This window comes from Hippoglossus hippoglossus, chromosome 15 (assembly GCF_009819705.1).
Source record: "Hippoglossus hippoglossus isolate fHipHip1 chromosome 15, fHipHip1.pri, whole genome shotgun sequence".
Taxonomy (NCBI): domain Eukaryota; kingdom Metazoa; phylum Chordata; class Actinopteri; order Pleuronectiformes; family Pleuronectidae; genus Hippoglossus; species Hippoglossus hippoglossus.
This window is the reverse complement of record NC_047165.1, coordinates 14,037,957-14,064,984: the sequence shown is the minus strand read 5'-3', so window position 1 is coordinate 14,064,984 and position 27,028 is coordinate 14,037,957. Positions and strand designations below refer to the sequence as shown.

Genomic DNA, 27,028 nt, shown 5'->3' with positions numbered 1-27,028 from the left:
CGGCCACTGGCTGTCACCATCACAGCGGCATAAATATCACAACAAACTGGTTTTTATTTTGTGGCATTAAGAATTTATTTTCACTATGATAAAAAAAATACAGTGCTTTAGATAAAAAAGTAATTGTTCAGTATTGTGATTTAACTCTTGTCAGTTATTCATTCATTATTGGCATCGAGGAAAGATCTCTCTGTATTTAAGGGCTGACATTCTTTTCCAGTGAGCTCATACTGGCTCAAGACACCAGTTATTTTGCAATTATCGTCCACCAAATAATGTCAAAACAAAACTGACTGAAAGACTCTTTGTTCTGTGGCTTACACAACACAACAGATACTGCAGATTCATTACACACCGACAGCTTGCAGAAATAGCGCTTTACAAAAAATCCTTTTCTGTAGTAATTATGAAAAGCGGGAGGAGAATAGGAAACAGGAAAGCTTTGGATGAATGCATTACCAGCCGTAAAGAGCTCCAATCAATTTTCCACACCAGCAGGTACATTGCTGTGGGAGACTAATAGGAAATGCATGACAGAGCACACTATACAAAAATAGAGTACATTGTAAAACATGGTTTAAAAAAATATAGGATAAAGGAATATAGGAGCACATGGCTCCTGCAGATGAAACAATGAAGTTTAGGTGTTAACGTTAAAATAAACAAATTATAAATTTTAGATGTATCGCCTTAAAATTTCAAAACTTTACACCCTCAACACTAATCTCAAACTTACACAAGTTTTTGACAGCGTAAACTTTACAAGTTACAGTAAAAAATGATTAAAATGCATTTGCTTTAAGAAGATGAAATATAATAAAATAGTGCAAGTAGTGTGTGAACACAATATACAACATTAATAAATATGCTCGGTTTACGGATATTGAAATTGCTTGATTAGATCTGTTGTCTAATCCAGAACTTTTCCAGGAGGAGTGAGCGTTCCCGTCATCTTCAGTAATGTCTCTGGAAATTCAGGCACACCCTCATTTTCATCACCACCACACAGAAAATACATATTCACACGTTGGCAGCCTGTGAGTTCAGTTGCACCAGGAATGAAGGAAGAGAAAAGGCGTTTTCATGGGCGTCAGGTATTCAAAGTATGAATTCAAGGAACTGTTCATCGCCTAACATGTCCAGAGAAAGGCTGTTGGTAGACCTGCGGCCATAGAACAAGGGTTTGTCTTGGCAGTGCAAGAGAGGGAAGAAAGTGAGTTCAACAGGGGTCTTTGGGTTTGGAGAGATTTCCGGGAACCCGAAGGTGTAGCTGTGGGAGGAGTCGGGCAGCAGCGTCGTCCCCAGGGGAGTCGGAGGTGGAAAGAGGCTGATGTCATCGAGACTGTGGCTGTGCCGATCCACGCACACGTGTGCTTTAGATTTCAGCATCTTGAATAGAGATAAGACGTAAAGTTAGAACGTAAATAAAATACGAGGTTATCAAAACAGAAGTGAAGAGGAAAGGAGATATGTACGACCAACCTGTTTTAACAGATCAACATTGAGCAATTTCCCAAGATGTTCATCAGAGTCTGGGGGAGACACTTTGTTTTCTGTAGACACAACAGTTTACAGGTCAGTTCTGACAAAGAACAAACATAATTTGTGAGTACAAACTTTTGTTGTCACGATTGTGATGAGAACAAGTAAAATATTGTTTATATATTATCATGTTTATCAAAATCAGATGATTCATACCGGATACGTGTGTGACTGAGGGGACTGAGGGGACTGCACAATCCACCGACACTCCTTCAAGAAGATCCGCCAACTGGAACATCTCATCAGGATCATCTACAAGAGCTTCCTTCGGACTTTCAACATTGCTCTTGATTCCTAAAGAGAAAAGTGTTGGAAATCTGATTAAATAATATATATAAATATATTAAATCTAATAGCTTAGTGGACAGAAAATAATTTTGTCCACTAAACACAAGGAGAGCTATGAAGCCGATGAGGAGTAACGACACGACACATGTTTTCTATAGCATGTAATCTGATGAATGTAAAGTCCCAGGTGTGTGTTGAGTGCTGCAAACACTTGCACATATTACCATGACGCACAAATGACACAAAGCCAAAGTTCCATATGGAGGCCTAATAATTAATATAAAAATAGTAATATTCATATTTTAATGATCAGTATTTTACAATCAGTTCATTTACCACCATGTGTCTTTAAGTCATACTGCTGCCAAGCACACGTTAACCATACATATCAAATCCCAAAATATTTTATTCAACAAATCAATTATCAGTTAACTTCAAAACAATATCTAGAAAGACAGATAGAATTTTCCATGTTTTTGAGTAAACTCCTCTCACCTTCTTCTTGCCACCTGTCCTCTTCTATTCGACTCTTACTGCCTGCGTCAAACCCGGAGGTGCAGGAGCTGCTGCGGCTCGCTGCTGAGCTGAGGCACTGCTCTCCTTGCCTCTGACTCTCATCCTCCATAGAGGCCAGCTCCGTGGAGATGCTGTGTTGGCGGGCGTCAGCTTCGATCCCAGAGCTGCTGGTCGAGTGGCGAGACAGACCAGGGCTGCTTTCGCTGCCGGGGGGGTCCAGGTCCAGGTCATCGCTGATGTACGATTCTCTGTAACGCTTTTTCTCTGAAAGAATAAACAATAAAAGATCAACAGCTGTAACACTGATCAGGAACACTTTAGATTTTTGTGTGAGAGGCCAATCATTGAACTCAGTTGTTACTGATGTTTTCATTGAGGACAAGAGGACTCCCCACCAAACTGTAATGATCACAGATACTAATCGTGTCCTTGTATTTACCTTCGCTCTCCTGGAGATGGCGTAATTGTTTGAGCGCTGGCTGGAGGCTGAGGTAGAGGCGATGGCTGCTGCTCAGGTGCAGGAGGAGGTGGCGAGAGCGGAACGATGACCCAGTGTAATAGACCAGCTTCCGAGCTGATGGCAAGCCATCTGGCTGGATCTCGAATTTCTTACCCTGAATGAAACAAACATATTATACATGGTGTGCGGAGCTAATGCCCATTAAATAATTATAATGACTCCACCGAATCCTAACAGCGAATGGAGATGAGCAGTGTGCATACCAGAAAGGTGAGACGTCCCACGTTTGACCAGGGGAAGTTGTACAGCTGCTGTCGCGTGTTGTTTACCTCCTGTACAAACACAGACACACACACACATATATAAGAAATAGCTTTCGTGCTTATGAGCCTGTGTTTGGAAAAAGGAAGAGCAGATTTCTGGATATACAGTGGCATGCAAAACTTGATGCAAAAAGAAATTAAGTAAAAGATGAAAGATGTCTTTGATACTTTAGGCAAGATAACTTCTATTGTTGTTTTTGGAAAAGGGGCTGAAACAAAAGTTTGGCTACACTGCACATTCAGTACTTCGCAACAACCCTTTGGCAACTATTATTCGCTTGTTAACGCTTTTTGTAGCAGTTAAGAGCTATTTTCTCCCGGTCTTCCTTTCAAATGACTTCTGTGGGATTTTTAGGTCGTCTGTTTTGAGGTCAGACCACAGATTTTTGATCATTCAGATCAGGGGACTCTGAGGACCATGGCAAAATCTCCAGCTCGTGTCTCTTGACCTCAACCACTGTGTCTAACGAACATTATCCTGTTGTAGAAACCATCTTCTTTTCATCTCCAGCTTTTTTTGGAAATGTCTGCTTTGGGAATTTGTTATTTAATTGATCCCATTCTTCTCTAGCAGTGAAAATGCTCCTTGTGCCACTGGCTGCAACATAAACCCAAAGCATGGTCCTATTATCAGTCTACCTCAATGCTTTCAGTTCTTTTCGTGACATTATCCAGGTCTTTCTTTGTTCTCATTGTGGCCAAAACATTTAACTTCAGTCCTGTGGACACATGACTTGTTATGCAGACTTCCGACACAGAATTTTGTGGTGAAGATGCAGGAAATGTTTTCTTCTTATGAATCTACCATGAAGTTAGTATTTGTGAAGGTGTGGCACCACCACTGCTAAACCTCCCTGAAGATATTTAGCAGTCAAATGAGGGCTCTGATTTCCATCTCAAGCAATCCTACCATAAGTTGCAGAAAGTTTGCTTAGTCTTCCAGTCTACAACTTGACCTCCACTGTTCCTGTGAACTGCCACTTTGTAAATACATGACAAGCTAAGTAAAGGGCTACATGAAAACACTTTGCTGTCTTATTACAGCCTTCTCCTGCTTTGTGGGAATAGATTGATGCAATGTTCACAGTACAAGGCTGCCGCACAAGGAGCTCATGGCTGCTGGGACGCGGTTTGAGTCATAGATTATAATGCTTTGAAATTTACATCACTTGGCCTTTCCTAATGATAATGGTGAAGTAGCCATACACCTAAAGAAAGAATTAAGCTATGAGACTTAAAAAATCCGAGAGCTCAAAGCTCTTGAAGTGCCTACACACTTGCATGCTGCTATTTTCTATCTAACGTTGTATAAAACAAAAATAATACACTAATCTTTGCTTAAAATATTGAATATTAAAATATTGAATTCGTATTGAACATAACAATGTTTCAACATTAACTTTGCTCCTTTGGAAGATCAGGTCAAGTTCTACTCACGCAACTACTCACAGTAACAGATACTTTGAACAAGTGTGCCAAAACATATCCATGCGAGTGTAATTTAAAATTATTGATCAACAATCAAACGTCCTTCTGTTCAAAGGATCCATCTGGTCTTGGCAAAGAGACTAAGGGCTTCTCAAGGTATCTCACGGTCTGTTGGCTCTTTAATCAGCCAGGCCTCGAGTCCTAATCCACCCCAGATGGCCCCTGATGGACAGATCAAACAACGGAGCGCATGGCAGATGACTCCTATCTCCTCATGCACTGCCGTTGGTGGCAATCCCACACATTCCTCACACGTCTAGTCAGAGGTTTTACAGGACTATAAATACAAAGGCTGAATGTTTGAGCGAACGCAGATTCACTCTTGTGAACCCGAGTGTTGACATACCTACTATGCATTAATAACGCACTCACACATGCACGCACCTGATAAACCTGCATTCCTCGTAGGGTCAGACCGAGCAACGCCGTTCCTCTCTCCTCCTTTTTATCCTGGACAAATGAATGATGAGATGTCAGAGAGGCATCTGAGGGGCTCAGATAAGACTGCTATTTCACAGTTAAGCCTCCCTCCCTCCCGGTTCACTAGAAAACACACAAGGCCGCTGCTAACAAATTTTTGAGCGTCAACACATTACGCAATGGTTGGGCCAACCCTCAAAATATCACTCAGTAGATGAGCGAGTTTGAAATGGGGAGGATAATAAACTGAAATAGATGGAGGGTTACGTAACTGCCCCCATTGTTATTTGTGCAGCGTAGCTCAAATGAAGCCAGACTAACTGTGTTTGTGTTGGAAAAGAGAGTATTGCAGTCAGAGAAGAAATATTCCTGGAATAGCTTTAGATTAAAAACACATTCCATCGCCCGCTAGGCTCAAGAACCATTATTTGTTATTTGAATTATATAAATCAACTGTATAAATAAACCCACCCTAAAATCTCATTTTCATGACACTGAAATACTAAACTGGCTCACGACCTTTTGCAGCCTGTAAAATGTGACAGGTACATCCTCCAGTCGACACGACTCCCGGATGAAGAGCAGGATGGCGTCACGGGCAGACATGCCCCACAGCTCCTGGTGCACTTTGGGCCCATGGCAGAGGAGGTAGTTCACCCCACGCTTAGCTACAATCTACAGACAGAAGAAGAGAGACATGCAATGCACAGAGATCACCACAACCTCAAAATATAAAATATTTAAATCTTTTACAGACAAATATATGCAAATTTTAAACACATTAGATTCAAAGTGTTCTCAATTTCTGCTGCTCCATAATAACACCTACCCACGGGGGAAAGTAATCCTTGAGTTCAAAGTACGGGTTGATCTCTCCATACTCTTTGGGCAGCGGGTGGTCGCCGAGGTCAGCCTGCAAGGCGTAACCTGCCAGCTGGAAGTAAACCTCCTCCTGCTGACGACATTCAGAGCGAAGCATTCGCTCACGCAAGTCGGAGTAGTATAGATGTCGTGCCTTCCGTTCACTGGTACCGCACAATAAAAAAAAAAAAAAAAAAAAAGGTAGAAGAAGGTAGAGATGTCAGAAAGGAGGACGAAGATGGATGAAGTATAAACACCAAGTTCACAAGCAATAAAATAAAAAAGAAAGCTTGTGCAGTGGTGAGGGAGATGTTATATAGAACAAATATAGAGGGACATACCAAATGAGTCTACCATTCTCCACGTAGTACTGCACTTTGAGGAAGAGTACGAGAGGCAAAGGTCTCTTCTGAAGTGCCTGTATGTAGAAAGAGACGTGTCAGAGTCGGCCTGTGTGTGTGTTAACATCTTTTTGTCATGCTAAATGAAGAGTCGGGGCATGTAGGCCACTGAACTGCGCCTCCCGCTTAACTAGCAGCTCACAACAAAAGGCTTCTGATTCACACAATCACAATTTGCAACCCTGCACAAAAGGCCCTCTTACCTTTCCTGAATCTTGCCTCCATTCCTTGGAAAAGTACTTGGTCAGTTTCTCCTCCATATCTACAAATATGTGCTCATTGTCTGCAATGAAGGAGAAGGAGACAGGCAAAAAACAGACAGTGAGCAAGCAAACAAAACAATAATGTAGCCAAGCGGAAAATGTGCCCTACAATGGGAGTCATTAGGGTAAAAGAAAAAAGCCCTTGTTCTTCTGTTTGTGAACGAGGCTACGAGGAAGCTAATGACAACAGAGCTAATGTTAATGAAACCTATCAAAGCTCAAATCGTGCTACTTTACCATTACCTATCACGAAATCCCCAGAACTTAACTAATGCTAATGTTGTTTGATTAAAAAAAAACAAAAAACTAAAGAGCAGCTGCAGCTTGTGTTCAGATTCAGAATGAGGATGTCGTGTCACTCCCGGCCAATGAGTCATAACAGGGAGGTTTTCTGTTTGTTTCACCTTATCTGTTTTGTTCAACTTAGTGCTGGCCGAGCTGTTTCACAACCCGTTCTTTCATATCATCCATCTGTCCTTTCAGCTCGTCTCATTCCCACTCTGACTCACTCCAGCTCCTTCACCTCTCATCCTTCATTCAGGCCATTGAGTAAGACTTTGAGTAAGAGGCGGCCCCCGTCATGACGAATATCTCTTCACCCCACCCTCCTCCCTCTTCCCATCATCAATCCATCCCTCCCCTCAGTGAAGAGGAGGAATGCAAGGGTGCATTCCAGGCTTAATGAAGTTAATATTGCAGGAATCCAGGCCTAAGTGATCGCTGAAACAACACCACAAAAACAAAAGGCTGCTTGTTCAAGCGGTGAGCCACGTAAGATTACCGAGGCATTTTGGTGTATTTGTAAGGGGAAAGAGAACAGGGACACAAAGAAACAGAAAGTAAGTGGATTACACTGTTTAATTATGCAGACTGGGGAGGTAGAATCATTTTTTTTTGGTGTGGTGAAAGTCCGTTGACAGAAAAAACATTTGCACAAGTGGCACCGAGCCGAGCCCTGCTGCAAATTGTTGTCATAATCCAAACAGGATGCTCTTGTTTGCAACTTGACTGAGTTTTGACTACAAAATTATAACTGCATGAACTGATCCACAAAACTTCCCATTGTATGCAGGGAGTCTACAGCTATAAACAAGCACTTCCAGCCACTGGTGTTAACCACCACGAGTACTGCATATCCCCATGTTCATAAACTAGCTAGCAGGCTGGCTAGAAAGGCATTAGCTTAACGCTTAAACTTAACCAGACTCAACAGACCAATCTGACCATCCAATCTGAATTCAATACTCTCCGAGGGCTTTGACTGGTAAAACAGAATTCAAGACATTTTTAGACTCATGGCCACTGTGTGTATGGTCACAAGTTTAAGCCTTCTGACAACACTGCTGTGTACTCGAGTGTGAACAGTCGGTTCAGGTTGAGGGGATAAATGAGGAGGGCACCTACCCTTCACCACTGTGAGGCCAAAGAAGTACAGCTCTTTGACTCCGAGAAGCTCTGTCACACGATTGAAAACATCCTGCCCTGTGGACTTTGGCTGGAGCAGGAGAAAAGACAAAAACAAGTATTTAGCCACTATGTATTCACCAAAAAACTATGTGGTGCAGCCAAAACATTGCAGTGATAAACAGAACTTGGACTCTTGGGGTCAGGAGAACAGCTAGAGACATATTAAAACACTCACCCTGACAGGGATGTCCAGCTGTTCTTTATTGGGGAGGAGAACACAAATGGTTCTCTCCTGCTTTATCGAGGCAGACATGATGTCTTCTGTACGTCTGTGATAAAGACTCTCGCTATTTCACTGCTTCGATCTTCTCTTGCTTCTCTCTATCCTTCTCTTTTTATCTGTTCCAAGGCAGCTTGTCCATATTGCATCTGGAAAAAAAAAAGAGATGACATCAGAGTGAGATAAGTAAAGTAATAGAAACCATGATTCAATTAAAGAGAATGAGGATGACAGCAGAGTGGAATTCAAAACAGATGATCAGCTCATGTGTAAGATCTGAATCCAACTGAAGAGAACTCAACAAATTAGAACGTCTCAGAGCATCCACTCTGCAGAATACAGCTTGTATTAATATTGCATTGACATACTGGCACAGCAAAAACAATCCCCTACCCAGACGTAAGTACAGAGATACGTCCCATAAGCCCAAAACCAAGATTAACTCAACACCGGCCGTCCCTGCGGAGGGGTTAGAGGCCAAGTGTTTGCCATCACGATTATCCTCCAGAGGGATAATCCAAAATAAGAAAAAAATAAATAACCAAAATACATTAATCCAAATAAAACACCTTGTCCCAGATCATTAGCAAAAACTAAAACAGTGTCTAAATTAAAAATGATGAAATAGCTAAATGAGCTTACCATACTGTAATCCTAACAACAGCCAATAACTTAATCAATCAGATGATCCTGGTGCAAACTTATTCACCTATTCTAACAGGATCAATCACAACACAATAATAAAAGGGGAACTGAGTTCAAACACATTCATACTGCTAAATATACTCCAACAAATGGCCATGGCGAAGGGGGGGGGCGCAAGGACCAAGGATCACCTAAAACTTGCCCCACTGTGCTGACCTGAGGCCCCAACTGGTGCGAGGCTCATCTGATTAACGTCTCAGAATCAATTAATCAGGTTAATTACTGCTGTGCGCCGACTCTAAATCCCTTAAATCCCGCCAGGATGATAACCAGAGGGAAGAAAGAAAGAAAGAAAGAAAAGAATACAAGGGACAAAATAAAGAAACAGGCTGTTCTTCTCTGTCAGTCTCCTCAAAAAGTAAAACACTGGTTTTAATTTAGATAAGAAAGCATGTTAAATGGTCCTCGGAGAAACAAAGTTTCTGCTGGTTTTTCTTTTTAACTCTTGGGGAGGGGGGTATTCTCATTGGGGGGGAAAAGACGTTTACATATGTTTAAAAGCACCAGATGCAAACAGGTCTCACTGTCAATGAGAATATAAAAACATATAAACCCATTTTCCAGTGTACAAAGCATTATGGGAACGACAAAAGGGAATGTTCTTGACTCTGAGGCCAAAACATTTGACATACCAAATATGATTTAAGGGCATGTTCAAACACAGCCTCACTTACATTTAGGTGTCAGCGCAAACGGACAAAATAAACCTGAAATTCCAGTGACTGGAACACCTGATTTGTTTGAGACTCAGTTGTACGTTTACTCTGACGCTGTCGTAGATGGTGCAAAAGTTCAAGTGTTCTTAACACTCTCACATATAGACAATTCCTATAAACTCTTTTAGATCATTATCAACTTTTGTTAGACTTGGAGTTCCTCTTCAATATAATTCAAACCCATACTGAGAGCGTTGTCGCTTTATACTCTGGTACTGTAAGCTAAGTCTATAACATGAGTTGTACTGCTAAGATAATACAATACTGCTGCATTTACAGACTATACACTCACTGAAACATCACCATAGAATGTGTGCAAATAGTAATACACCACATGGGAAGAATTGTGCGTAGACATTTGTGAGCAATTCATGAGCAATTCATCTCAAAGACAAATAGAGACGATTGTTAAGGCAACAACAAAATGCCTTAACAATATAAAAGCTGTCTTAGTCTTCAGGGTGTGTTTGGGTTTTCTTAGTTTGTTTTTACATGCACATCTAAACTTTTTATACTGAACAAAATACAGTAGACAATTGATACAGTGAGTTATGACATTCAAATTCAAACTAGAAGATGTTAAAAGATGTTTTACTTTAAAGAATAAGCAGTAGAAGTAAACGTTGATGTTGTACTCAAACGAAATGCACCTGGCAATCAAACATTAAAAAGTACTGAGCTACTAATAAACACAGTGAATCCAAACCAACCTTACTCAGCCACGAATGCAGAGTAAAAAGCATCTTTCTAAACCACAGGGGGGGGTTAACTGAGTCCCACCTGCAACACAAGTCCACTATCAGCCCGCACAGAGCCGGGCTGACGTCTGCAGACATCCCCCCCCCCCCCACCCCCTTGATGCTGACCAGGGGGAAACCTGGCATCACATGAGAGCAGCCATCTGTATCCCATAATTCCCCTGCAAGACTGTAATAATCCCCGGTTCTGAGCACACTGCTGGGAAAACAAGAGGAAAACAACATATCCCCTCTGCACCGGGCGAGCTCGGCGAAGAGCCGGGGGATCCTCACCGCTCAACTTTAACCCAACTTTAACCCGAGAGGGAGTGAGATGAGAGGCTGTTTGTCTGAATTAACAGAAGACTATAGAAGATGCACTCATCCCACTTGGAAACAATAGTCAGCCTTTCGGTTCTTGGGGGGGGGGGGGGGGGGGCACAGCATTTCTACAGGTCTCAGAGCACTGGTGGGCATTTACATCAGGGTTCAGTGATTCCTGTGAGGCGAGAATGAAAACACGTCTCCCTGGTGTAGCACTGAAGGACAGAAGAATGGGTTTAAACCTCCATTTGTACAGCTCCTTATCTTCTACCTCGATTTACACGTTAAGGCTGTTTAACGTTGCCGCTTCTTCTGTCACTTTCCGTGCACCAAGTGAATTGCGTACATTTAAGAGAGAAATAACAGAAAGTTAAATAAAGTTAAATATACTTCACGCTGCTGTTTATCCCCCCCAGTCCTGGTGACGTTAAAACACTTTAAGGGGAAAAGCGTGTGTGTGAGTTTGGACGTGATGTCAACCTGACGCAACAAGTGCATCAATAACTTAGCTGCTCTTTAGCTCTGTAGAAGGCGGAAGTTACTCACCATCATATTTCAGCAGGTGAGGTGTTCACACTTCGGTCGCAGGTGTTCTTAAAGCTCCTTCCTCACACAGTGTACTTTTACCCACCAGGATACACCATGACAGCGGAGACGTTAACAGCAGCTTCTCCCTCCTCCTCTTCCTCCCCATCGCTTATTGAAACTTCTGCAGCCACCGTGAAGCGCTAACGAGTGGGTCGTACCATGTGACACAGTTGTAGGGGTGCTCTTTTGAATTCCTGCTAAAACTCGTCGTAGAACTTTCACGTTCTCGACAGTGGTTATTTGACTTGTTGTCTAGTTGATAAATAAGTAATACAAAAATGTTCTTAATCGACCAAGGGGTATAGAAATAATATTTCGATATAATCCAATATCTCATAGATTTACCCCCTGATATTTTGGGGTTGGTGGAGCGATCTTGTGCTCAAAATATGAGGATGGGCTGAGAGCAGAGAGTGTACGAGCCAATCAGAGGCAGGATGTGGGCGGGTCTACGTCCAAGTAAATAATAATAAATAATAAATAATAATAATAAATAAGTCTAACATTTATCTAAAAAAGTTTGCAAAGTATTTAACTAAATGCATGTGAAGAAAACAGAGCAAAAATAAGAAAATAATATCAAAAACCAACATCATCCGTTTATTACAATTAAATCAAGTCTAATCTGTTCAAGCGAGGAGTTTCAGAGCCTCGGGGCCCTTAATGCAAAAGCCTGGTCACCCTTGGTTAGCAGCGTTGACTTGGGAACTACTACTTTAAAGAGGTGGTTGGGAAATCTTGTACATATTTAATTACCATTTGAGGATAATGGCTATCGTTACACACCTCGTTCACATATTTCATTGTTATTGTTTGTTGCCCTCGGAGAAGGGAAAAATTCAGATCAGATTTATTTGAATTTTTCAAATGTATTTAATTCCAGGTGAGTTGAGTCACCTTGATGACAAATGTGAATGTAAACGATGAAAGGTTTGTCATGGGTTCAATGAATACATCTCAGAAACATGAAAAGGATGTCTGCATTCTTTGTCCCCTGTGTTTTCCTTCGCATAGTCTTCATCATGGTTTGATTTGCTGTGTGGAGACGCTGAAGAGGAAATCCTGGTTAGCGCAGGTCAGCAGGAGCAACCTTACCCCCCATATCACCAGAGATGCTAAAAAAATAAATACAATTTTTGCTAAGCACACTTCACTGGGAGGTCTAATGTTTGGTGTATTAAAATGAGGAGCAGAGAAAAGTTTTTAAAGCTCAAGTAGATGCAGGGTGAGGGGGATGTCCCAAAGCAGGGAGTCTTCAGGCTCCATTGACTCCCCTGTGGTTCTTTTGTTGAAAGAGACAGCGGTCGATTGACACCTGGTTACCTCCACCAAGGAGGTTACGTTTCCACCCCTGTTCGTCCATTTGTTTGACAGCAGATTTATGCAAAGATAAATAAGAGGTACTGAACAGATTTACTCAAAACTTGGAAGGATGGGACATGGGCACAGAACGAACCCAATACATTCTGGCAGGGATCTGTACAAAAGGAGAAAATCCAGGGATGTTTCTGTTTCAAGGCTTCTAGCACTGCCCTCTGCAGGGCAATTTGATCAAAAACTAAAACTTGACAAATTTAATTCAAAACTAGACTAAAATAATCTTTAAACATATTTTTCTTTAATCTTTAAACGTATTTACAATGCTCAAGAAAAAGAAAATCTAAATAAACCCTCTTACATCAGGAGAGACATAACTCTGGAAAGAAAGATCATATAACCAACTGAAGAATATGCATATTTAATGGTAGAGTACGATGATATATAAACAACTGTCCAGGAAACACTTTTTAAATTTCCAAGCAATACTTTCCAGTTAAACACATATATAATCACAATACCAACCAAATACTTTCGATAAAACAAGTTCATATTACTAACCTGTGCTTTTGCTGAATTTTGCTTAAAACCTCTGTAGTAAAATGTTATGTTGTAGCAAAGCTTTATTCTCCCAACACCAGGTTGGGTTTCATGTGCAGAATGCTGCAATGACAAGGAGCAGCATAAAATATTAAGACCAAACCCAAAGCTGCAGAGTCGGAGCAACAATTCTCTTTCAAATGCATTCTTTGCCTTAAAAATGATAAATTGTGAAAATCGTTGATAAAAAAGTAACTTGTACAAATGACCATTTTCAGTACAAAAGCTTTTAAAATGTAGTTGTGGTGCAAATCAATGCAGTGTCTCTTATAATTGGTGGAAAAGACGTGGTGCAATGGTGAGGACAGTATTTGCAGACTTGATATGGGCCAGCTCACCAAAACAGCCATTCCATTTTTGTAGCAGCTAAATTTCCATCCATACGTTCAGCATCTAAAATTAATTTAATAACTTGGAGAAAAATTATTAAAAATAAAAATATAACATAAATAACACAGAAAGTATAGCACATGATGAGGGGCAGGATTTCCCAAACACAAAAAAACAAGACAATGTTTTAAAAAATGGCAGTAGAAAAATAAAAATCCACTGTGATTCCACTATAAACAGGAAATTAGTCAAATTGTGATTTTGCTCTCATGTCTTTGAAAAGTAATTGTATGTTTTTAAAAACCAAGAGATAATCCAGATACCATGAACAGAATGATGTTTAGATGCAGTGAGGTATTAGCTGCACATTCCTCTCCTCCAGCCGTGTGTTTGATTTTGCCGCGGATCTACTGAAAGAACTTGAGGCCAGCAACGAGAAAGAACTTCTCCAGGAAGATCTCCGAATCAAGTACGGCAATATGGGCGGCCCGACCAATAAGGGAGTTGGCCGTGTTGGGCAGGGCGTGAATAACATCAAACCGCACTAGATTACAGTCTCTGCTCTGAAGCACTGGAAGCAGCAGGTTCTCTATCATCTCAGCGTACACAGGACCTGGTGCAGACGAGAGAGAAAGAGGCAGAACAGGGCAACGTTTGATTCATTTGATTGTCTTGGATCAATACAAGCTCCAAAGGGTTGAGCTGTATAGTGATATGAGATTTAGTATAAATACAGAATTAGGCCGTTTTCAGACATAACCTAATGGTAAAATCCGGAGAATTGGCTACGGAGTTTACCTGCAGATCGCCTTTCACACATGCACAACACAAAGGCATGTTCACAACAGCAACAAATCCGCTGCATTATTCAGGCGAGACTGAGACTTTATACTAGGAGGCCAGGCGGAGAAAGTCAGCAGAAACTTCAGAGCCTCTCAATCGGACATTTGCGTTCACACATGCACCTCCTCCGGAGAAAGTAAAGAGGATCTGCGGAGTTCAGTGCATGTCTGAAAGCAGCTATAGAGTAACCGTCTGAATTATTAAACTGCATTGGACACTGTAAGTAAGCAACAGCCCTAATATATGACAAACAGTCCAACTGCGCTTTGAGCTGCTTTCATACATGCACTGTAGTCTGGCAATTATCCTTAGTTTTTCCAAAGGAGCTGTTTATCAGAACTAAATTGTCGGAGTCAGTTGCTCCGGACATTTTCCAGAACTTTTCCTGCCAGCCCCCTAGTAAAATGTCCGGAGAATGTCAGAACGAGACCATATGTGAATACGGCAGGAAATTGTCTGGAAAAAAACGAGTAGGTGTGTTGATAACATTTCTAACACGCAATGAACGCAAATCTGATCAACAACAAAAAAAAGAATACAAATATCTACAAATATGAGAGAGCTGCCACACATGTAGAAGATGTCAAGTTGGATAGAAAACAAGATTCAAGAGCTTTTGGTGATTAAAACACTTGCTTCCTGCAACAGATAACAGTCATGTTCTACCTTCTGCATGCGCCAACCCTCGCCTGAATGTTCTGGACATTTTCCTGTTGTGAAAATGTCTGACTCGGATAATCTCCTGCTGCATTCTTCATATGTGAAAGGCAAACTCAGGTTTGGTTTGAAGATGGCTTTGGTGTTTGTTTGTCTCCAACTTAGAATTTGAGCAACACATTTCTTCCTGACAAATTGTTACATCAGTGTGCTCCACAAAGGATCTTTCTTCAACTCACCTGTTTGTTTGTCCTTTAATGCCGTTTTGCACATTTCAATTCGAGCAGAATGGTACGGGACATAACGATCCTGCAGTGAACCCACCAGTACCACATTCTTGAAAAATTGCAGACCTGAAACAGCAGATCAACAGAAACGTTATCTCTACAATCTAATACTCCACATACACAGCCTCTTAAACAGTCTTTGGTTGAAGAAAGAAAAAAAGGAATATGCAAAGCTAACCAGATTTTTTGCTGAGCTTGTAAAGGAACGTTTGGCGAGGATCAGAGTGATCACGGCACGTCAGCTGAAGGAGCGACCCCGACTTTTTCCACTTCTGCATGAACCAGAGGCCTAAAAACAAAGTTTAGCTGTTAATGTAACATGATCCACCTCTGGGACAGAAGACAGAGAGAGAGAGACAATACAACCATGGACAGTATCACTGACACCTACCTGTGTTGACCAGAGCAGAGCTGTTGTACAGTGTGCCCAGGTGAGGTCCAGACAGGGAGAGGAAAGTGTGCAGCCTGCTCAGGTAACATTTAAACCTGGGTCTGCCCAGCACTGAGCGAACGATGAGGTTCCCCAAAGAATGACCCACGAAGCTGCAAATGAAGAATAAAACGGCTAAAGTGGGATTCATGCTCTTTTCAATTTACATGTCTTATGTGTCTAGCAATTTGGATGATTCAAAACACAACTGTAAGAGTTACTGACTTTAAAAAAATAAAAATTCTACATATGCTGAATGAGACCGTTATAAACTCAAGTATGTCCACAATATGAACATTGTACTTCATCCCACAGATTACTGCGGTGCGTTACTGCACCATGCAGCTACACATTCAATCACTACAAATCCTATAGTGGAGTAAAACTTCACTCTTTTTTTTCTAATTAAACATCAAGATGTTACACTTTGGTAAAACAGAACATCTTACCTTATCCTTGACACAGTGAGATTGTATATCTGAATATATTGGACTATTTCATCCAGCAGTCGGTCCGTCATTGACTCAAAGTCAGCAAAGGTGTCATTCTGTAATTAAGGAGTTTTAAAAAGGACAAGACAATGTCAGGACAGTTGTGTTAACTCAACTGAAACAGGCTCGAGAGAATGTATCTACTAATAAATATAGTTTGTAAATAAAGATGGACGACAGAGCTCCAATTCCTCCCACAATCCAGAGTCTGTGAAGTAACGATTGGGGGATGGAGTCTGGTATTGAGGTCCCACAGAAGGAGGAGGTGGGGTTTACGACCTGTACTGCAGCCAGCCACCAGGGTGCAATTGAGATGCTTTACCTTCACTTTTTGGAAGCTGTCATGTCATCTATCTTTACTTATAGTGTATGAACAAGTTTACCCTTTTAAATCCAACAACAATCACATTTTTCCTCAGTCGCTTCAATGTAATAGGTGTTTAACAGTGATGTCAGACGGCAGCAGTGTCTGTGCTTTTATCCACTCACCTGATTCCTCTCAGACATGAGGAAGTCTATACGAGCACCAGGCAGGCCAAGCTCCAGGTAAGTCTTCACCAGTCTAAGGTCTGCACTGTTACCTGGAGCAACAAATCAAACATAAAATACATCAATGTCATTTCTAAATACTAAAATAATGACTTTATCGACAGGAACCTTTCCTACCGTCCAATCCGTGGACACAGACTATGAGATGGATGCCTTCTTCACAGCTCTCATCTTCCTCCAAGCTGAAATATGGAACAGTGGATGCCAGCTCAGGCACATCACTGTACAAGATACCGGGTAGCCTGAGCTGCTTCATTTCTTCTTTGGACTTGATGAACCTGCACAATTATAATTAAATATGGAGACGAATATTCGTTTAAAATGTGCAAAACAGGACAATTATCTGCATTAAGTGTAATATTTAGTGGAATCATGACTCACGCTTTCATCTGTGGTGCAGGTGCACATTCAAACCACCGCAGGTTGGAAGAAAGGGAGGTGGAGGGAAAGCGAGGTCTTCCCGAGCTATGCATAGCGCTGCTGGAGGCTAGGTTAGAGCAGATGGGAGCTTTGGATGAATCCTTTGGTTCATGCAGGTAGCCGATGCCAAGCTGCTCAAACAGAAGACTAGTCTCTTGAGTGGCTGGATCCCCAACCGCAGTTTGCTCCTCATCAGTGACGCCATTCACAAAAGCATAACCATCACCTTCCTCATAGTAACCGTTCTCGATCATCTCATGCTCTGGCTCATCCTCGTCCTTCTCAGCCTGGGACTCTGTCTGTATTCCCAACGTGATCGCAGATGTTTCTACGGGGCTGATCTCAGACACATCTGTGCTTGAGCATGAGCCAAAGTAGTTCTCTACCATCCCGCGTTTTACCAGGTCAGTGCTACTGGTGGCAGAGTTACTGGAAGGGCCGGCAGAGTGGGGCTCACTACGAGACTCTTTCGAAGTCCCACAACCAGCTGCTCCTTCTTTCTCGAGTTCAGACACAATTAACTTGGAATCTGTTTCCAAGTCAAAGGCAGGTTTAATAAGTTTGGAATCAACTGCACCAGTGTCAGAGGTGGAGGCAGCAGCAATGGCAGGTCTGTTGGTGATATCCCCAGAGAAGATTACACTCTGCTCCTGCACCAACACACTGGACTTCCTGCCTCGCACTTCAGCTCCACTGGAGGCCCCAGAGGAGCCCTCACCCTCATCATCTGAGGGCAAAGAATTAATGGACGTGAGGGAGGACTGGACTCCACTGACCACACTGGTATTTTCTGGGTAAAGAATTTCCCCACTGGGCTTTTGAACAGTGCTTTGCTGAACAGGCCGTGGTGCTGTATTCAAAACGGGCTTCTCGGGCTGTGGGGCAGTAACAACCAATTCAGCAAAGCCTAGCCCGGCAGAGGTCTGCGGTCCTGGAGCAAGCTGAATGGCAAAGGAGCTGGGCTCACTCTCGATGCCTGAGTCTGAGAGACGGGACGAGGCACTGGGGGCTGCAACATCTGGCAGCCGGATACAATCACTCTTTACCTGTACTGAGACCAGGCTGGGCTGGGTACACTGTGCAGCCTCTTTACCTGGCCTTCCAAACACAGAGTCCACCGCAGACTGTTGGGAGTCACAGCGGTCTGTCTGGATTATCTCAGGAACATTATTTCTTGGAATCCCATCAGTCCGACAGGGTAGAAGAACAGTGACTTTATCCCCTTGGTAGGGGTCCTTGTTACTTGGTTTCACCTCAATTTGCTTGAGTCCACTAGGCCACTGTGAGAGCCCTTGGCCAGCCTGGTGAGCGTGCTCATCTTTGTCAAGTGGTTGGTTGCATATAGTGCCAGCCCCAGTACCTGCCTGAGGATTATTCTGTGTGTCCAAGCTTGTAGGATTTTTGAAGGAACCTTCTTGACAAGCAGCAGCAGCAGTTATATTGTCATCTACAACAGAATCAAGAACACTGTTTTCAGAATGTGCCGCTGTGGCACCAGAGTCAAAAGTAGAATTGGCATTAGTCCTTAAACAACTACTTGAGTCCCCCAGCAAAGTATCCCGTTCCTCCTCTGGGTTTAGAGGAGCCTCCCCTTCCTTGCATTTTGTGTTGGGGTCACTAAAAGGAGCTTTGAGATTCTTATAGCCCACCAGAACTACTGAGTCCTTGGAACCCTGTCTGATCAACTTCTTGGAGTTATCAGTCTTTGAATTTTTCTTTAGTTTGACTGACTTTCCTTTAGACTTAGGTGGCGGATCATAGTTGTCTGGCCAGCTGTTATCCAGGGAGGCTGACAGAGACTCAGGTATGGGGCTGGCACCTGCACTGCAGTCCTTGGAGCTGGGCTTGTCCGTTTTACTGGAGACTGAGCCAGTCCTTGTGTTGTGCATGCCCAGCCAGGGTCCATCATGATCTTCATAACAAAAAACAGTTGAAACATTAAAAAGATTTTAAAAAAACACCCATCATTACTGAGGCTAATTACTGAAAATATAGTTATATGACAATACTTTGTCACTGACCTTCAGTGATGGAATCCAGGTATCGATCCTCAAAGATGATCGGCAGTGAGCTGACATCACCATCCAGGTCCGCACATTCCACTGGAAGCGGAGGCAACGTTAGGAAGTAGTTGGAGCTTTTGACAGCATTAGTCATCTGCTGGTGACTGTGAGCACTGATGAGGAGAGGAGATAAGTAAGAGAGAGAGAGAGAGAGAGAGAGAGAGAGAGAGAGAGAGAGAGAGAGAGAGAAAAACATGGGTTTTCCATACTTGGCCTATAGTATTTCAGGCATGTAGCTACTAGCCCAGGCTTGACAACCGCAACACTATATTTCACACCCAAGACAAACATGCCACTGCAACTTACTGTAGTTCTTGATAAGCCAAAGCAGACTGTCTTGGATGTTCGAGACAAAAGAAAGCCTCAGCAAACCGCCTTACCTGTAAGAGATACAGCCAAGAGTCAGTCAGCAGTATTACTCAGATTAAAAAAACGGATCATAGTCATTCAAAGATCAACTCATCAGATATTTAAATGTTTCTGCGATCGAGGATCTCACTCTTAGTGTATGATGCTCCACAGCCAGAAGGGCAGCGACATGCTCCTGCAGCGACACCACCTCGAGGAACTGTCCCCAAAGAGCCATGAGCAGAGAGCAGAGCTGAGCCAGGTTCATATTTACCAGCTCTGCCAGCTCATCTGGGGACTCTGCCTTCTGCTGAAAATACAGAGACAGCCACCAGAGGGCACAAGTGAGGAAGGCTTCCCTGACTATAGCAGATCTTTGCAGGAGGGCTTAGCTTTACAGTAAATAACTATGAAAAGACAATACGTATACAAACAAACTAGTCTATCCCAATACTTCTACTAAAATTCATTGAAAAAACAGATTACTGCACACATCCAGAAAATCAGGACATGTCACTCATGCCCTCCAGCCGTAAGACACGTTCAGTCAATGCAAATCATTTTACTTCACAACTTCTATGGCCCCAGGTACATTCCTAATAACCCCTTGTGCCGAACATAACACCAATCTGACAATGTGCCAGGCATGCTGTCCTATAAATATTTTTCTATCACTGCTTTGTGAAGGAGGCCTGCAACAAATCTTACCTTAACTTGTTCGCACAAGTCAGCGAGACGGGCCTCTAAGTCGAGTTGCTCTGAGAAGGCAAAGGCACAACATTAACAAGATTCACTTTTATCATTTACTGAACAACAATACATTTAAAGGGTTAAAGAAGAACCAGTAATGCAGGCTGAATGAGAAAGTAGTGTAAGGCAACACTGGTGTCAGAAAGTAGCTGTTCTTTTTCATCACATGACCAGAGACAGCCAACAAATTCTACAACACCACTGTATCAGAAAGAGTCTTTGATGGAGGTCAGTTATTAATATGGAAAGACAGCTTAAGTATACAGTATAGAGAAGAATGAAAAGGTGACATGACAGCAGTCAAGTATATTGTCTCAGGTCAGTGGGACATAAAGAAGACAAGGTGTTTTCTACAGAAAGGTAACTGGAGCGAAGAGGAAAAGAAAGGCAGGCTGGTTCTGTAAGGGTCGGGACGTACCTATGTAGACGTGCCTTTGACTTCGGGGATAGGGTCTTCTGAGTACTCTCTCATATAGGACTTGCATGCTGGGCTTGGCTAGTAAGATTGCACATATAGGCAAATTTAACTTTTTTATGATTTGATCGTCTGGGATTGGTTAATGTCTTTCCACTTGTGTGAGTTAGATTTGGTGAACCATAGTAACAAAAATGAGTTGTGTTTACAATTTGGTTTTAGTCTACTGGTAAACAGACTTCATCTACTGAATGCAACTATGATTTTGTAAGTTTATGAGCTATGATTAGTCAACCACAAATAGATCCACAAGTTCACTTAGCAGGTTGTTGGTTGTGTAGTTTGTTTGAAGGGAGGATTATGTAACTGAGTAGGGATCAGGTGAAATGACATGAGAAAACACACCAAACTTGCAAAATGTGATTTACACAAACACTGAAAAAGACAAAACAATGAAAATCAATCCAAAGTGAAAAATGAATCAGAAAGTATTATATTGTCTAACCTTGAAAATGTGCTTTTAAGTAAAACAATAAAGTAAAGAGTGTGCAAAAACATATTGTGTGAAGCCACAACGCAGTTTACCTAGTTCCATACGGTGGGAGGAGGGCAGGTCCTTGGTGATAGAAGTGAAGTAGCCGAAAAGGCCCTGGTAGGCGAGAAGGAGACTGGAGCAGAGGTTCTGGTGCAGACTGAAGGCATGTTGCAGACAGTGGTCAGTTACCAGGAATGTCCTGCCCTGTGGGATCAAAAGGAACAGAGAGAAGGGGCGATAGATTATTTAGGTGTGTAAACAACATTTCCGCTCTTCTGGAAACTAGCAACTGTAAACACGAGGCTTTAAAGCCACGGTCATTGGAAAAAACAAACTCAGACACAGTAACATGTTCTGTGCGGTTTTTGCCAATTTAAATTCGGTTTTTTAAAGTTACATTTTCTGCATTAATTCATAGTCAGTGGTTACAAATTGAACTAAGGGGGGAATATTTTGGTAGTGTATTGAATTACAGAAAATAAACCACTTTTATAAATTGATGCTAATAGATATAAGTTTTGTTGAATAATTCCGCACTGATTGATTTTTTCTTTAATATTTTATACAATACAATACCTTGCAACTTTTGCACAGCGCCTTTCTAAAGGCACTTTATAAATAAAATTTACTTACTTGTTTCTTTTTTCTTTTTTGTTCGTATAGCAGCATACCCATTGAATTCTTCTACAAAGAAGAAACTGGTTTAAATGTCTGCCGCTACACACTGCGTGCCTCATTACTCAGTTATTACAGTAACCACGACAGCCCTATAAATCACAATAGATGAACCTGCCAGTTATTTCCATTTTTTTCCTAAGCAATATCTACATGGCGATATTTTATAGTGGCTTCTGCACAGTTCCCTGTACTGAATCGAAAAGCGGCCGATGGGTTGTTACACCCGAGCTGCCCATGAGTGATGCATCGTGGGCTGATGTGGGACCTCTGTTCCATCTGAATAACACTGGTACATTCACACCACAGCATCTCGGGGGCAGATCAGCCACCTTTCTCTGTCAGGAGGGGCCAATTACTCCCGGTCAAATGTGACAGTGGTCTGACAGTTTCCACTTCTTCTGCACCCTCTGTCAACCGCTTGACACGACTCCCCCAATGCTTCAATGGAACGAATGTAACAAACCATTCTACCTGTGGTGTGGAAATGTCAAATCTGAGTCCACAGTCATGTTCATGTAATAACCAAAGCCTGTGTCAGTGCCAATCATTCGTGATCAAAGAATGAATACCAGGAACTTTTTATCCCATCATCAGTATTTCTCCCTCATAAAAAGGAGAACAGTCACATTATTGATAATATTGGGTGTATGACAGTCAATGCTGATACCAAGTTGCACTGACGTTGTTCCGGTGGCTTCACTTACATCTGGCGAAACTTGCTTGACGTAGCTGTTGCCGAACACCACATTCTCCAGAGGTGGGATGACTGAGTCTTTGCTCTGTGCTGGAGCGTTGCGGTTCAGCCACGTGCTTTTCACTGGTCGAGGAAAACTAGGTAAAAATCATAGAGGGAAATTTAACTCAGCTTATCAACACAAGAATGTTGTACAGGAATGTCAAGTTAAAATTCAACAGCTACGTTGTTTACTTCAACTGTAATGTGAAAACTTTATGTTTAGTTTATTAACAGTTTTTGTGTGGTGTGAGAGAAAAGGTCTGTGTTAGAATTTACAGCAAAGTACAATAGTTAAAAACAGGATGGCAACAGAGTGTCCATATGTTTACTTGTGTTGGGTGGTGCTCTGACCTGATAAGGGGTTGATGAAGTGCCACGAGGGAGGCATGGATGGCTATAGACATGACAGACAGGTGGAAGTAGTCAAACATGACATTGATGTGTTGGTGGATGCCTCGCTGAAGGCTAAAGTGCAAACGGATTGTGCGGCCACTGATATTCTGTAAAGCGTTTGGATCATCTGGCCTGTGCAAATAAAATAAGAAAAAGAAAACACAAGACTCAATTAATGTTGCATTTGCATAGGCGATAAAAATAAATTCACAAACACTAATACAAGCACATGCAGTAACATTTTTTGCAACACCTACGAGTAATCGCCATCTGTGAAATATAAATCCAAGAAGAGCTGGAAATCCATGTCATTGAGAGACTCTTCTACCTGAAGATATTGAAAAACAGTGGAGAGAATCTATTTTAAAGCAAAGGATGCCCCAGGTTGATTTACAAGATCTGTAATAAAAGCCATCAAGGTGTTTTTCAACACAGTTCAACACCATTGGCTGATGCCCTAAGGACAAACCAGCTGTCAAAAACACTTCAATGTGCTCTGTTAAAACAGTGGAACTCCACTTTAAAACAAGGTTTTTATCTTCATTAATGCTGAGCAGTACAAATAAGTAAATGGGAGTAGTTGTGACAAATACTTATTTGTCCTGACAATTGCAGTCTTTTGGGTTAATAGGAAAAAATCGGTCTCTAAAGTGTTGCTGTCAAACAAACTTGTCTCAATCGGATTGCCTTTTTATGTACATCTATTTCATGCCAAGTGTGCAATGACATGTAGCAATATGTAGAAATAATAAGATTGAGAATACAAGTTTTTGGACAGGCAAAAAAAAGCTAAAACAATACCTCGCAAAATCACCATCTCTCCGTGTTCAACTTACCTTCTTCTCATCTAGCAGCATCATCACTTTGAAGAGGAGGACGTCGTTGATCACAACCTCTTCATTCTTGTACAGGATTTGGTACGTTTTGCTGCAGATAACATCATCTTGGACTAACGCAGGAAATGCCAGTTCAGACCCTAAACAAAAAATAATAATATGATTAAGTGTGTGTGAACTGAGCGACGGTTGCCAAACTATCTGCATAAGAACTTTCTTGTATAATCTTTAGAATGAGAGATGTTGATAAATAAACAGTAAATAAAGTGGTAATGATAGAGGTCAAAGCAGATTGGGAGCGTTTGGATTCTTATGTTTTAGGGTTGAGGTTTTTAATTACAGTATCTCCAATTGTCTATTTGTATAAAACCTGGAGATTATCCATGGTATGCCATAAAGACCGAACATGATAAGATGGTTTGTACAAAAGAAACAGATTGCGGAATGGAAATATCCGGAAAAGCTTAACATCAGCAAAGTCCGTTGATGATCTTGGTCAAGGGAGCAGGAAATATCACACAAGGTAAATCTTATAAGATCTGGAATGACGTTGAGAGTACAAAGTCAGGAAACAAGAAAACAAAACATTTAATCACTGAAATTAAAAACTCTCATGATGATCCTCTTTGAATTGAGTGCTTTGTGTGAAAATAACAGCAGGTGCAGGTCTCCAAGTAAGAGGATGTGGCATATACACAAAGCTTTAGAGAAATACCAAGAAGAAGGAGTGGCGTGTGAGATAAGCTTGTGTTCTGCAAACTCCCTGCCAAGAAAAACTAAATCTGCAATAACAATAATTATTTTCTCTAAAACTGCGCAAACATCTTAGAGCTGGAATGTAATATAGTAAACATGCATGTCTACCTGAGGTATTAGAATGACTTGAATTAATGTCACCTGCATTTACAGAGAAACAACAAGTTCTCTGATAAAAAAAAGCAGCAGTGCATTACATTACTTAGGTTACTGAAATATTCTTTTCATGGTTTGAATGTGAGATTTGAGGGGAAACAGGCCGGGCTTAGGATTGACAAATCAGATACAACTTTATACGCACTGGCGCTTTTTTTGTGGCAGCGAAAAGTCAAGCAACAGCAACGGTTTGATAATTTACTGACCTTGAAATACACTTCGCCTTCGCTGGTATTTTTGGGTGGCAAGCAAAAAGTGCATAGCGCACAGGTGGGAGGAGAGGTACAAGCAGGTGAGAGCTTATTTAAGTAAGGCAGCTCCAAGCGTGTTGTTGATATTTTGGTCGAAAATATGTTTTTGCGCTGAGAATAGATGTCTCAGAACACCAGTCTGCTGCCACTTTGGGGATTTCAACAAAACCAAAATAAATACATGAAGCAAATGTGCAGGAAAGATGGAATATTGTTTAAAACTTAAATATGCCAATTAAACTAATCAGGTAAAATGTACAGAAAATGAGTGAGCCCATGTGAGCATAAATTCTAACATTTTCCTGTTGTGAATGCGTCTGACCCAGACACTCTTTTGTGTTCTTCATATGTGAAAGGCAAACTCATATGTTGATAGATCTGCAGCCTTTACTATGAGAAATTTGACACAGGGCTGCTACAAACTAGCCCCATATAATACTGCACATGTCACACTGGTCTGTTATGTAAAGTAGCATTCAAGATGTATTCATGAAATGCATTACAGTTCAATGTGAGGATTCCCAAAATAGAGTAGAGCAGGAACTAAACTGAAACAGTGTTGCCTTATTAACAGCCTTGTCAACATATTTATTCATGTCATATTTGTGCAAGTTAAATAAAACACACATGCCGATTTCTGACAGGTTGTGCTTCTCTACGATCCAGACAATAACGTGATTGCTTGAAAAAGGATCCGTCCATTTGATCAGCTGTTGTAGTGTCATTGTGATTGATAGAGCTGCTCCCAAGCCATGACTCCAATGATGCGACTGGCTAAGAGTGACTTTATACATCACCACATCCTCTGGTTTATATTCCACATCAGCAAGCCATTCTACATTTTTCACTGCTGCACCTCTCTGAAACCAAAATAGCAGGTGTGCTTCAGATGCCAAAAGTATGTGCCCTAATCTGTGCGCAGAAGACCTGCGGTTTTGCGCTTGGCGTTGTGCTTGTAAGCATAAAATAGCGCTGCAGGTTTGGTGGAGAAAAAAAAACTATACTGTACCCATTTTATCCGATTGTGTACGAAAAATGTATTTACCTCCCGGGTGAAGCAGACTGGTCTCAACTTTGTGTGGGACCCGGGGTGGCACCTTCAGGTTGGCACGAATCTGGTAAAACCTGAAAATATACACAACTTGTTTTAAAATGAATAGTCACATGAAAACAGAACTATTAGTTTGGTCAAAAGCATCATTAAAAAAAACTCTGTGAAAGAGGAACAAACCACACTGGTCAGCTACAAGTGCCTCTACTTGTAAAATGACACTAAACTTTTCATGAATGAATAATGAGCACTTTCTTTTGCAGTCACTCATGTAGTAAACCTGAGCTCTTACGGCACTGATGAGCTGGGAGAATAGCGATAGAGTTTTACCCAGGCAGAGTATCATCATCGTGACGTAAAAACGAAGAGCTCACATAAATATATGTAGTATACTTAAGCACTGTTTAGCATTCCCTGCCGTCTGTACAAAGAGCATTTTGAGCCCGCTGAAGGTCTAAACCAGATCGTCAAACCTGTTTTCTAGAAACCAAAGCTTGTTCAAATCCCCTAAAGACATACTATCATCTTAATTAATTAATTAATTTGTAAAGTATGTTTGGAAAAGACAGTTCACCTGCTGAACACATATGCCAAAAAGAGACAATAAGAAGATACTCACCCTCTTTGGAACAGGTCCACATTGTAGAACTTGTGGAGCTCCACAGAGAACTCCACTGTAGCCTGGACTTCAGTCATCTTGGTCTCTACAGGCAATGGTGCCTTACATCATCTGGGATACAGCTGCTGTAGGCCTGCAAGCAAAAGTAATGTAACTAATTCAGCACCACAGCATTTTAAAAAGGTCAATATGTATGAG

At 41.6% G+C, this 27,028-nt stretch overlaps 2 protein-coding genes across 9 annotated transcripts in view; both read right to left on the bottom strand.

Annotated features, from left to right (window-relative positions):
• Positions 1-50: 50 nt before the first annotated feature.
• Positions 51-11,440, bottom strand: zgc:172136 (uncharacterized protein LOC566376 homolog). The gene is made up of 14 exons (XM_034607885.1): positions 11,278-11,440; positions 8,205-8,398; positions 7,967-8,057; positions 6,503-6,582; positions 6,240-6,316; positions 5,867-6,062; positions 5,557-5,712; positions 5,002-5,067; positions 3,070-3,138; positions 2,786-2,960; positions 2,326-2,610; positions 1,699-1,836; positions 1,483-1,553; positions 51-1,389 (listed from the first exon to the last, which is right to left on the bottom strand). The coding sequence occupies exons 2-14, from the start codon at positions 8,280-8,282 to the stop codon at positions 1,099-1,101; spliced, it is 1,773 nt and encodes a 590-aa protein (XP_034463776.1). The 5' UTR covers positions 8,283-8,398; positions 11,278-11,440; the 3' UTR covers positions 51-1,098.
• Positions 2,775-27,028, bottom strand: part of fam135a (family with sequence similarity 135 member A) — a 26,324-nt gene continuing 2,070 nt past the window's right edge. Inside the window, exons 2-23 of one of the 8 annotated variants that reach the window (XM_034607873.1) lie at positions 26,831-26,963; positions 26,206-26,285; positions 23,998-24,137; positions 23,419-23,489; positions 23,120-23,293; positions 22,737-22,863; positions 21,988-22,038; positions 21,405-21,558; positions 20,823-20,900; positions 20,363-20,412; positions 19,806-19,964; positions 19,613-19,686; positions 19,265-19,419; positions 17,205-19,155; positions 16,941-17,101; positions 16,764-16,855; positions 16,233-16,330; positions 15,745-15,896; positions 15,532-15,642; positions 15,244-15,419; positions 6,832-6,836; positions 2,775-2,785 (exon numbers count right to left, since the gene is read on the bottom strand). In XM_034607873.1, coding sequence (XP_034463764.1) covers positions 15,265-15,419; positions 15,532-15,642; positions 15,745-15,896; positions 16,233-16,330; positions 16,764-16,855; positions 16,941-17,101; positions 17,205-19,155; positions 19,265-19,419; positions 19,613-19,686; positions 19,806-19,964; positions 20,363-20,412; positions 20,823-20,900; positions 21,405-21,558; positions 21,988-22,038; positions 22,737-22,863; positions 23,120-23,293; positions 23,419-23,489; positions 23,998-24,137; positions 26,206-26,285; positions 26,831-26,907 — 4,110 coding nt within the window. In that variant the 5' untranslated portion in view covers positions 26,908-26,963 and the 3' untranslated portion in view covers positions 2,775-2,785; positions 6,832-6,836; positions 15,244-15,264. Of the gene's footprint in view, positions 2,786-6,831; positions 6,837-12,922; positions 14,180-15,243; positions 15,420-15,531; positions 15,643-15,744; positions 15,897-16,232; positions 16,331-16,763; positions 16,856-16,940; positions 17,102-17,204; positions 19,156-19,264; positions 19,420-19,612; positions 19,687-19,805; positions 19,965-20,362; positions 20,413-20,822; positions 20,901-21,404; positions 21,559-21,987; positions 22,039-22,736; positions 22,864-23,119; positions 23,294-23,418; positions 23,490-23,997; positions 24,138-26,205; positions 26,286-26,830; positions 26,964-27,028 lie in introns of those variants that run through there. The other 7 variants (XM_034607866.1, XM_034607867.1, XM_034607868.1 and 4 more) reach the window with 7 other exon arrangements.